At 43.2% G+C, this 11,830-nt stretch overlaps 2 protein-coding genes across 2 annotated transcripts; both read right to left on the bottom strand.

The window, feature by feature from the left end:
• Positions 1 to 54: 54 nt before the first annotated feature.
• LOC135488378 (zinc metalloproteinase nas-4-like) lies at positions 55 to 5,736 on the bottom strand. The gene is made up of 11 exons (XM_064772969.1): positions 5,640 to 5,736; positions 4,992 to 5,016; positions 4,448 to 4,471; positions 3,933 to 3,973; positions 3,225 to 3,312; positions 2,826 to 2,961; positions 2,224 to 2,399; positions 1,655 to 1,870; positions 1,071 to 1,133; positions 849 to 959; positions 55 to 459 (listed from the first exon to the last, which is right to left on the bottom strand). The coding sequence occupies exons 1-11, from the start codon at positions 5,694 to 5,696 to the stop codon at positions 137 to 139; spliced, it is 1,260 nt and encodes a 419-aa protein (XP_064629039.1). The 5' UTR covers positions 5,697 to 5,736; the 3' UTR covers positions 55 to 136.
• Positions 5,737 to 6,097: 361 nt separating this feature from the next.
• LOC135488018 (proton channel OtopLc-like) lies at positions 6,098 to 11,647 on the bottom strand. The gene is made up of 6 exons (XM_064772379.1): positions 11,491 to 11,647; positions 10,773 to 10,899; positions 9,580 to 10,066; positions 8,976 to 9,139; positions 8,342 to 8,507; positions 6,098 to 8,014 (listed from the first exon to the last, which is right to left on the bottom strand). Exons 1-6 carry the CDS (start codon positions 11,505 to 11,507, stop codon positions 7,068 to 7,070), a joined length of 1,908 nt encoding a protein of 635 aa, XP_064628449.1. The 5' UTR covers positions 11,508 to 11,647; the 3' UTR covers positions 6,098 to 7,067.
• Positions 11,648 to 11,830: the final 183 nt, after the last annotated feature.

Raw genomic sequence — 11,830 nt, 5'->3', positions numbered from 1 at the left:
CACCGTTTTTAACTTTCTCGAAACCGACGAAGGGAAACGCGAGAAAGGAAGACATTTGCGAGAAGGTATATCTTAATCTTTGTAACTGTTCGGATTACATACAACCATCACTAGAGAACTCTCTTAGATACCGCTCTTAGCATGATCCTCGTGTGACGACCACGTCATCAATATTGATGCTACCATACTGGTTTTCCCCGACTTGGACGAAGATGCGCAGATCATCAGTGTATGTTGTCGACGCGTTCACCTTGACTCTGTTCCAACCCCGCTGTGCGTCCACCTCCTTGAGGGTCTTATGGCCGCCCAATGTGACCTTTAGTTGTCCGGATCCGTCAAGCTTGTACCAGAAGGTGAGGCAGTACTGCTGGCCAGCCGAGAGGGATGTCAAGGACAGGTCAGAGTTTCGGTTGAAGTTCTTTACTTCATCCTGTCGAACCGTGAACCTGGCAGCGTAACCTGAAAGTCGAGGAAGGAAATTATTGTCTGGGCGCTTTCTGTATTGTCTTAGGATAGTAACTTCAGAAGGTCATCAAATTGGTTACCGTTTACAACCTATTCGATTTTGAAACCCCAGAGCGCAATTTGCTTCTGCTATCGAAAACCGTAAAGTAAGAGTGGAATAAATTATTAATAGTAATTGACGATTTGGAACCAATATATCTCGAATAGAGTGACTCTATCGGACAGGAATCTAACATTAATCCATCAGACAGTCACTCAGCAGTTCATTCATTCAGCCATAAAAAAGAACAACCGAAGTCACTCAGTTCATCTTTGAAAACTGAGATTTTAAACGTGATTTTTTTACCAAAATAGAATGAACTGATACCCCTGTGAAAGCTCACCTGATCCCGTTGTGTGATCGCCGCCATCATTCTGAATGGACCATCGCTGTTCTGATCCGAGAAGCTGGATACCACACCAGCCTTGGGAATCAAAGTTACAACTGACAACAGCTGCAAAAAGGAGGAACTTGTATGAGACAGCGACAAGTATTCACTCTGACACTGCAGCCAGAACATGTTAACTTTGTTCAACACACCCGCCTCACTGATTAAACCGCTTACCTGAGTCTGGTCCAGGTGTGGTTGTTGTTGTCGTCGTCGTGGCGACTGTGCCGGGAAGAGGTGCTGAAAGAGGGAATGCTGAATCTCGGAAACTGATCTATTAAACTTTCTCTCAGATAATCGACGTATGGTATTCAATTAGTGATGTCCACAAATAAGAGACATTTGTTCAATAAATCTAATGTTGAGCATCTCACTAGCTGCTGTAGTCTTGGTGTAATGTTTTTGTTTTTCCATTATATTCAAGTGTTTCCATACAAAAGACAACGAGAGTGAGACCACGCAATTCCCCAAAACAAAGAGGGAATCAGTCAGAAAGCGAACCAATCAAAAACCTTTCAAGAGTCGACTGTCCATGCGCTTTACACTTGCAACAACTGTCCGATTGGTCGCAACATCGCGGCACCCAAGATCCAGGAACTTCAGTGGAATGATACCTTCACTTATGCTCGACCTAGTTTGGCAAAGCGGCAACCAGACCGAGATTCCCACCCGCGACCGTTGAATTGTCAGCAGGACATCCTCACCATTATAAACTTTCAGATAAGACGATTTGCTCACGCTCCCAGACTGCCCATACTTACCAACTTCACAGCCATATCTCTTTTGAATCTTCCTCTTATCGTGAATACTCAACCTATCCAGGGCTCCCAGTCTTCCACCGTTTTTCACGGAAATAGTGGGTTTTCCGTTATTTGAAAAAAAATTGTAGCCATAGTGCATGACGGAATTAAGATCGTAGGGTTCTCCATATGCCGTCACTTTTGTCGCCGGGTACTTTTTGAACTGACTGTATACACCTATACGTTGGAGAGATAAGTTTGATTACATTGATCATTTAATCAACTTGATAACATTTTGTATTAGCCTAGTTTTGACAACATAGGTTTAAACAACTACATGTATAACCTCTTTGTTTGGTATGAAATGTAACAACAGATTCTCGTTGGATTATGACAAAACAAACGCAGGTTGGGCCATCACATTACCCAAAACTGGGTTGCTGGCTCGCTTTGGGCGTACGTTTTACGTCCAACCTGACGAGGTTTTGTGAGTCAAACAATACCTCCAGTTCGGTATCACTAAGGTTAAGATGCAGTGGCAATCCAATAAGATGTGTTTGCAGGCGATAAAGGAACTGTGCGCCACTTGCCTTTATCCATGTTTTCCCAGTGGATGGTGATGTAGTCATCCCTATCCGTCCTGCTCTGCTCGTGATAGAAGCCAAGAGAGTGCATCAGCTCATGGTGCAAGGTGCTCTTGCCTAGACAGCCCGGCTCCAGGTGGACGTAATTGGCAGAGTAAGGCTGCCCAACCGGACTTGAGCAGCTAAAGAAAAAGATGGCACTGATCACTAAACACTGAGGGCAAATCTGAGGAGGTTTTTTTCAAGGTGACTGCTAGTGCGCAAAAAAAAGTTGTTGTTGATCAAAATACAATCATGAGGCTAGCCAAGTAAGCTGGACAGATAGAAGTTTTTTTGAGGGCTTATCAATAACAAGAAAATTAGCTCTTTTCCATGAACCATCTTGGACCTCAGTGTTCAGCTTTCAGACCACGCTCGCCAAGTGGCTACGGATGGAATGTCTCTGAAAGGTCACCATGGCATGGACTGGTCCTTGCTCAAACTGCTGAACAGTATCCCAGCGGTATTCCGGGATGATAAGCAGCTTCTCATCTTTGCCCCTAACCCTTGAGAATGAAGGGGTCGGAGGGATTCGGGCCCACGACCTTTGAATAAAGTGAACGACCTACCCTCCCGATCTAACGAAAAATAGATGGCCAATCTCCTTGTCTCTTGGTTTAAACGTGATACATTTCTTGCCATTGACTATCAGTTCCTGCTCCATCGTTTCCATGCCATACACGATTTTCCTCTTTTCATAAGCGGCTGGTAAAACATGAGCACATTTCAAATTAGCTCAGTTTGCGCATGATCGGTATGAAAACGAGGCGAAATATGTAAACAGACTCGGAAAATTTTGCAATCACCTGGCCCTGAATATAAACATGTATAGCATCGTAAATGAGCTTGCTCATGTATGTATGACTAGGTCTTGGTCTAGCCAGCAAGTTGTTTGTGATTTCATCAAAATTGTTGATATCATGCAAATTCGGTTTCTCTTAAAAAGGCAGCTATGAAGGCCAACTTACTGTATCGGAATCCTTCGGCGTCGAGAAATGCATAAGGAACCGTATTATTGACCCACTTGGTGTACTTTCCTAGAATGCCGTTCCGGAACTGAAGTAAATAATATGAGAGGAGTATTTTCCTATGCGTGGTTGATTTGGCGGAAAAATGTCGCTTGATATCGTCGCAGAATATACTTTGACGTATAACCTTTCTTCTGATAGGTCATTCAAACTGTGCTGCTTTTGTGTACACCAATCAGAAACGTCGTTACAGTTCCTTCATGGTGTACCACCATTCTACAGTCAATGCCACTGCTGAAGGTAATGGCTTCTTGCTCTGTCCTTGCCAGTGAAATGCAACCGGAAAGTTAACTCCTAAAATGGCGTCCGTAACGAATATTCCAATTGTGCTAATTGTCTCATCAAAGGATTGTAAGGGCAAATCGTGATAACGCTGACCTCCACGAAACATCTTTCATGGTGGTCGATAGGCCTTGATAGACCGACCAGTGCAAATGAACGTAATGACATAAATATCTGTTAGTATCATATTGGGTTATTCCACTTCTCGACCGGGCATCCTCTGGAGCTTGCTATAGGTGTCAATCTTCTTCACCTACTAGCTGGCTTGGTCTTCCCCTCCCTAAAAAGGCCCGGACCTAAATGGCTGACTGAAACTCATGATTGGTCGAGATGACCCAAGGAAGCGTGTGCTTCGTGTTTACCTACCGTTGATGGTAGAGGGTATTGTATATCTCCCTGGAACAGTTCTGTAATGGAGAAATTATAAGACAGTGGATAGTCAGCAAGGTTATTTTGTCGATTTGCGAATTGAACCGAAGTCTAAAATTGTTCAAATCACACGTGAAAATGAAAACGTTTCTTATTAGAAAACAGAATCAGGAGCTTTCAAAGGTAGCGTTTGATGGCACTAACTGCACCAGTCTCGGGTTACATTCAACTAGCTGTTTGTCGGCCATTTGCCTAAGCGACTCAAACACGGATGCAGAATGAAATGTCGTTGTAGATTGAAGTTATCCGCTGCTGGGTCACTTACAATGATACAAATTGTCGACATTTTTGCTCTTAAACGTCGGGATTTCTTTGAAATTATTCAAATTGTGCTGATGCTCATGGACTTGTATGTTTGCCCAGGCATCCACCGGTTCAGTTTATGTTGTACAATTCGGATGGTGACACAAATAGGCCTACACATCACCACAACTTGGTCTAAAGTAAATTACCTGGGTTTTGCAAAAATTCATCAGCTGAAAGAAAAGAAAACACTTGTTTTTCAAGATGCAGGATCAATGATGTTAGGCGTTAATCAGTAAACGGCTGATAATGTTCTTTCTGCTGGTGATCAAAACGTACAGCCTTATAAGTTAATGGTTTCAACACACCTATCTCACACCTGGGCTGTTCTTCGATGGCAAAAGGGTGAGAGTGTTACAGAGATGCTCATATGCTAAACGAGGTAGTTTTAAAGTCGGCATATGTATACATCGAGTTCAGTCCATCGAAGAACCATGACTGTTTGAAAATAAGGACTTAGACAGCACCGCAGTTTATCCTAATTTCCTACTGATCTATCCACGAACTTAAAGGGCCCGTGTCGCATGTCATAATCCCAACCCTTTTCTACCATGACCAGTGAAACCATGTGTAGAACGTAGAAAAGATACTATTTTGGGAGGTAACGAGCTTCTTTTAGCATCTGATAAATATCTGTTGCTGTACGTCATGTTATCAAACCTCAGCCGATACAGTTCATGTCTTCCTTCGTACCTTTCTTTTCGTTAGCAGTAGTTTCCTGTGCAAAAGAGAAGTCATTTGTGTTAATGAAAATCATTCAATAGACAATTACTAAAACATTAGGAAGAAGTGGCCTGGTCAAAATCCTAAGGTGGGATAAGATTTCACTATATATCTGCAGATGTCTATTGTGAGGCTCGCATCAAGGCCCCATTACATAACATTCCCGCTGGGGTAAATGAATTACAGATGAGATGTAATCAACAATGACAGTACATTTCAGTGGGATGCACGACACTTTGTTAGACAGGTCACAAGAGTTCCCCGATTCTTCGTGCTTAATTGTTTTTCATATCACTCTGACCACAATGACTCAGATGAACTTTGGAATATGACTAGATCACGTTTGCCAAGGGATAGTTGTGTTGCGCACTTAAGCTCAACTACTGCTCTTTCATTGCATCAACTATTTAGGGCGGTCAACTATGACACCGGCTGCCCAGGGCTGTGTAACATTACTATTTCTGATCACACTATACAGATTAGTGACAAGTGGTCGGCCAAGTACCTTTGGCCAGATCGATCTGAAATTTCTTTTACTAAGTGTAATGAATTAAGTAATTTACGAGTGTCTTTCGTAAGAGTTGTGTCACTTGCCTGGTGTTTTAACGAGTTACTTACCTTTGTGAGAAACACTACGCAAATGATCGTAACGGACCAACATTCAAAAGCCTTCATCGTGGACAAATCTTGCAGATACAACGCCGATTTTGCCCGATTGAGTGAATCGCCAGTTGAAGAAGTGGATGACATTTTAAAAAGCACGCACAGTAAATATAACAATACATAGACGTGTTGTTTTAATGGTTGATTAGAAATAAGGTCATTTGCCGAACGTGATTTTTCTGCGAACCTATACAGGTGATGCAGCTTGGGTTTCTTACTCCAACCAGTACCGAACGTGCAGGGCTTTTCAACTGGAAATTAGATAATTAATAAACAGTGTACGCAATATAACAGTAGTTTAAATTTATTCCATTCACACCAGATTATCATGAAATGATATTATGAACGCAGTGGATATTTTGGCGTGAACCGGTTGAGAGTTATTTTCGCTATTTTGCCGTGCACTTCCGTTGGACATGCGCAGTTCGCGTTTTTCGGACTTAGCGTTTTTCCGTAATGCTGTTTGCCGGCAAGACTTGCCAGGGAGTCCAACTTACTTTTGTTTGGGTCGGTGACCAGAACTCTGCTGCGGTTCATATTTTCGGCCACCTTTGATGCATGTGAACCGCAACTCATAGTACTTGATCTCGTCATTTTCCGGCAGATGCTTCAGTCTTTTCCAGGCAGCAGTAATTGTCCTCGAATCTCGCCGCCAGTATGATATATGCTGCTCTGCTCTTTTTCTAAAGCTCTTATTGCGATCTGAACTTTGTGAAATGAAGAAAATTCGTCCCCGATCGAGCATGTCGAGAGTGAGATCGTCAACACGGCGGACAAATCTGAAAAATGCTAAGTCCGAAAAACGCGAACTGCGCATGTCCAACGGAAGTGCACGGCAAAATAGCGAAAATAACTCTCAACCGGTTCACGGCAAAATATCCACTGCGTATTACGAAAGTACGTATAGGCCAATTATGAAATGTGTATGTTACAAGCACACAATTTTCACAAATATGTCACGTGACGACCTTCTTACGTCGGCTTCCCCAATTCGATGATGAAATTGTGAGTCGAGTACACCAAGTTCCTCACTGAAAGTTGCCTAACAAAATGATGCGTAATGTACACATCACGTAAAGAGCTTCCTTGTTTTTCCCGTATCACCACATAACTTGATCAGGTCTGGGGCCCGGTGTAACATCTGTGGTTGTTTCCCATGTGTCAGTGTTTCCAAACAATAGGCAGCTAGAGAGACCATGACTTTTCAATAGGGGGAAACACAAAAAAAATTGTCAATCTATCTTTTAGCGTTCCCAAACAATGAGGGGAAACACTCAAAAATAGAAACACTCAAAAACATTACACCGGGCCTATAATATGAGTCATTTTGGATTAATCAGAAAACAATAGAAGTTTTAAACGACGTCAGAGCCAAAACAACCCTCATTCTCCCGTTGATTTCTTCAGCTTGTACGAGTTCTTCCAGATTTCGTAAAGGCACGTGGTCGAGTGAAACCGGAAGAAAATGGCGAGAGGTTTGCATAACATCGTCATGAAAATCCATTCGTTTGCTTTACTCGGGTGGGTGGTCGCCATCAAATGTAACAGCCCTCCATGGATCTCAAATGAATACAGCACCCACATCGCCAGGTTAAGAAGCAAGAGCAATACAACCGCCTCTCGGCCAGGCTTTCGCCGCAGGATCTTGGTGGTTGCAGTCCGGCGTCGGAGGCCATCGTACACGAACATCACCTGGAGTGTAGCCTGCAACAGGGCGAGGCATCCGGACAGAGCTCCTGTAGACCTAATCCAAACCTCTACCTCAGGACCAGCACTCACGTACGAGTATATCGAATAGAACTCAAACATATAGATACCAACTGCTGCAATCATCAGAAGTGTTTCATCCGGGCCTTTTTTGTAAGTGTCGAGAACCGAAAGTGGCCGTATTTTGCAGAGCGCGTAACAAACTGAAACGACGGCGATAGCAAGAAGGACAATTTCCGTGAAGTTGAAGATGGCACCTGATATCCGAATGCTGCCGGAAATTTCGTGAATGTTGTAAAAAACGCACGAAATGATAGTAATGGCTGCCATGATGACACCAACGAATGCGCCCTTGTACGATTTGTGGCACGTGACATTCACTGCCTGGTGATGTGGAAAATGCAACACTGTCGATGAAACGGAAGACTGCGCTCTGCTCCTCCTCCGCTTTTGGCGTATTTTCTGCGCGAGGCCGATATTTTGGTAAATGTTGTAGAAGGACACAGCACCGATCAAGCTGAACTCTATGATCAGCGGGTAGGCGAACTGCGAAGCGGTAGCAAGCATGGTAACGCCGGTGACGTTCGTGATGCAACTTCTTTGTTCTGGACTTACATGTAAGTCTGAAAGAAGAAAAAACCGCTAGTTTCCTATAGTATTCGTCATTTATATACTGATCTGTTCCTGCCTTATATTGGTGTGTATGTTTGGCTCTCGCCCATGGAGAGTGACTTGTGTCAATTGATAAAGACTTGGTAACTCTTGGATAAAAAATGTCATAAGCCTGTAGATCGTGTGTTCGTTGCCTTGAGTTGTATTTTTCTTATACATGTTCCAGGTCTTTGCTCAGGGCACTTTTTCATGCAGAGAGCTCAGCTTTGAAAATACGATGTTTAGGGGAATACGTTCTGTTGTCGTTCCCAGTAAACTTGAATAAACCGTAAACGTACCTTCCATACTCATGAACCTTTCCTCAAAGGTAACGTTTTTTCGGCTCTCCATCACATCACTATGGTTCAACTCTGCAATGATGACTCGAATCCAAATGTTGAGATTGGCCGCCATGAGGTGCATGAAACCAAACCTGCAGATCACTGCATAACGATTGACGGAAATCTGAGACAATAACAATGAATCAGAACAGAGCATATTGAAATCCGACATCACTTAGGTCTTATTCAGACGTTGCTTGCGTGAGAGTTTTAGAAACAGCCGCACTGCGCCGTGCTACACCAATAAATTCATGATAAGATGACAGAGACCTAAACGTGATGGGCAATCTTCAGAAATACAAATCAGGAAAAGGGCATTAACAATCGGTTCTCCACAGCGGTTTACATTACATGTCATTCTATCCAAAAAAACAGGTAGTGAACCGTTTGTAATATGATATCAGTGTAGGTATGTCACAACCACACATATTTTGTTTTTCAAAAGCATCACAGCCTTTATCTCTAAGTGTGTTCGCAGACTCGTCCCGAGTCCCGAAGTATAGCGGTGAAAGTAGCGTTTATAAACAGGACATTTCTCAGATTGAAGCCAGTGTGACTGGTCAACTTTTCGGAGATTCCCATGAGTACACACCTTTGAATATTTGAAAATGAACTGCAGCTGAAGAGCAGCGAATACGGTTTGTAAGGTATGTTTCGTCAGGTCTATTCCAGGGACAGGTAAAGAACATCGCAGGACCAATTCAACGACGCTTGCGATCGCAATACCCCAGGTTACCAGTGCACAAATGCCGAAAACTGGGAGAGAAGATATGCTGTAGTCAATGGCAACATGTCAGTCTCGTCAACACATTAACTGTGATAGAAATTCGGTTCATCAGCTTTTGTAGACAAGTTTTTGCACAATAGAGCAGGAACAAAAATGCAGGGCAAGGCTTAGTGATTTTTCTGAAGAATAACAGCGGGTTAAATATTATACTATACAGCACCAGGTGTTGTATGAGTCCCTTTTTGGTTGAACTCAGCGGAGGTCGCAACTTCCATCTGTTGTCGGATTCTTTTCTCCTATATGTGTGACTCTTTCGCTTTCTGACCCCGCCCCTTTCCCCATCTAAGGTCACCGGTTTCATTCTTCATGAAAAACCGAAATCAGCATCTGGGCCAATCGTGTAACATAAATTGCAAGTTGGCAACAAATTTTATGAAAAAAGAGCAACTTGAGCATCAAAGACACTTACGAACAGCTCCAGCGCGGACATAGAAGTTCGGGTAAGAGGCTTCACCTTGCCTGAGGATTAAAGCGGGCGGCACCGGACCTTCCGGTGGCAGTATCTGCGACTCTGATTGCATGGTCACAACCGAATCCGCTCGCCTGTGTCGGAAATTACCATAGGTTATCGAAGGGATATCCAAAGCTGACATGGAGAGAGATCGATCATGGTTACTGAAGTCTTGCTGCGGTGTCCTGCCATCAGGGACCCGGAGGGTGTTTCCAATCTCTTTCGTGTAGCCTCTGTTGATCACTGAGTTGTCGACTGTTGGTATTTGAAGGGTGTTCAAAGTTGCTGTGCTTCCAGCCCGGGACATTCCACGCAACTCGATGCCGTCCTGTCCGCCCGAGTCTTTTATCTCGGACTCGTCAAAGCGCGAGACCTGTCTGACCAGGTAAATCAACATGAACAGGAAGAAGAGGATCCCGACAGCGCACAGGATAATATGGAACACCTTAAAGATAAATGGTCACATGGAAGGCTCAAGCCAGAAGCAAACAGATGTGAAAAACTGATGTTTAGTTTTGTTTGCGGCACTAATATACGATGTCAACGGTTCAGCAGTAAGTGTCGATATCTTGACATTAGGGAGGTTCCGCACCGCCTACGATTACGATTACGATTACGATTTGTGTATGACGTCATCAATTTTGCAGCAACGTCATCAGCCCTGAAATCGTCTGCGGCATATTCGGTTCGTTTCTACGACGATGGCGGCTAATCTTCGTAAGTGATAAACGATCATCGAGAACGTCAATTTCATGCACTTCCAAAGTATCCTGGGTCACGTTTTTCACAAACAATATATTTTGACTATGCACTCCAGACGTAGGACCTGCAAATTTCATGGCCAAAGCTGTTTTAGACTGTCACGACTGCAATGAAATTGGAATGCAAATTCGCTCTGTTCGTGAGCCGTGGGTTTCTTGAATGACATCAAGAGTATTTTTGCGGAACTGAATTTAGCTGCTTCTCGACGCGATTACGATTACGATTACGTTTTCCGAAATCGTAATCGTAATCGTAATCGTAGGCGGTGCGGAACCTCCCTATTGATGTTGGTTGTTCTAGTTTATACAACTTGGATCAACTATGGGCGGATATTTGTGTGATACCAAGATTTTCGTCTGGTCAAAGGGCCACCAAAGCATGACACTTACATCATAGACCATATTGGTCAACTCCGCGGTCCCACCAGTGGCTAGTATGCGCGAGGTTGCGAAGATGATACCAAGAACGATCAGTCCTAATGCATAGAGCTTGCATAATGTGTCAGCAACCAGGGACCTGCAACAACAACGAATAGAAAACAGGTATCCCAAGATAAGGCACTCTCCATTTATAACATGATGAATGTCATACATGGACTGTTATGTTTCGCCTGTAGTCAAAATGATATACTTATATCATTTTCAAACGACTACCAACACTAATACCTTTTACCAAGTCGGTATCAGTAGAAGAGGCAGGGTATTTACGTCTCGATATACACGTGTACTATTAACGGCAAGAGGAAGTAATTAACGCCAATTTGAACCTTGTCTTTTTAATGGGGACCAACATTATAACACCCTGAATGTGTGCCGAAGGCATCTCCACAGACCAATCGATTGACCGCATGGAAAGGGGAACAGATATCCGGTAACAATAGATCCACCCGACCTTTTGCGACCGGAGCGCATTACACCCCTTTAAAATTCGTTTCAGACAAGATTCGGGCGAGTCTATTGTCGCCCGTATACAGGAATGTATATTCATTCGATTGCACAGCGTGATTCGTCCATCGCAACCACTTTGTTGAAAATGAGAATGCTTGATTGTCAGGGGTCATGTACTGCGTTAGGCTATGAAACATAACTCGATCAAAAGAGAACCTACCCAGATGACGCACTCATATTATCAGATGGATGATACACGTTTCGCTGTTTACTTCCTGATTATCACTGGTTTGACAAAGATATCGCACCAGTAAATGCCGGAGTTCATAGAAGACTTCGTTTTTGCCTCCGATCCAATAACAGTGTCTTGTACTTGTGTTTACCTTAGACTTGACACAAGTCAAGCAACGTATCGGTTATTATTCTTATAATCAATATATTTTGACTATTATCAACAATGTTCAATATCGCTCATGAAATGTTACTGGGACAAATCTTGATCTAGATATTTGGGATAACACGTTTGTATAAATCAATGTTTCCTTGGACCATATTCAATG

The sequence above is a fragment of the Lineus longissimus genome, chromosome 5, assembly GCF_910592395.1.
Source record: "Lineus longissimus chromosome 5, tnLinLong1.2, whole genome shotgun sequence".
Lineage (NCBI taxonomy): Eukaryota > Metazoa > Nemertea > Pilidiophora > Heteronemertea > Lineidae > Lineus > Lineus longissimus.
The sequence above is the reverse complement of the archived record's forward strand: the minus strand, read 5'-3'. Positions and strand labels throughout refer to the sequence as shown.

Bases quoted from the DNA above. Each gene is read 5' to 3' on its own strand.
- LOC135488378 (XM_064772969.1), bottom strand. From the start codon at position 5,696: ATGAAGGCTTTTGAATGTTGGTCCGTTACGATCATTTGCGTAGTGTTT. The intron at 3,974-4,447 runs GTAATTTACTTT...TCTCCATTACAG, and splicing joins TGAATTTTTGCAAAACCCAG to AACTGTTCCAGGGAGATATA. The intron at 2,962-3,224 runs GTAAGTTGGCCT...ATGTTTTACCAG, and splicing joins CGCCGAAGGATTCCGATACA to CCGCTTATGAAAAGAGGAAA.
- LOC135488018 (XM_064772379.1), bottom strand. The intron at 10,067-10,772 runs GTAAGTGTCATG...TTTATCTTTAAG, and splicing joins TGACCAATATGGTCTATGAT to GTGTTCCATATTATCCTGTG. The intron at 9,140-9,579 runs GTAAGTGTCTTT...CTTCTCTCCCAG, and splicing joins TGTCCGCGCTGGAGCTGTTC to TTTTCGGCATTTGTGCACTG.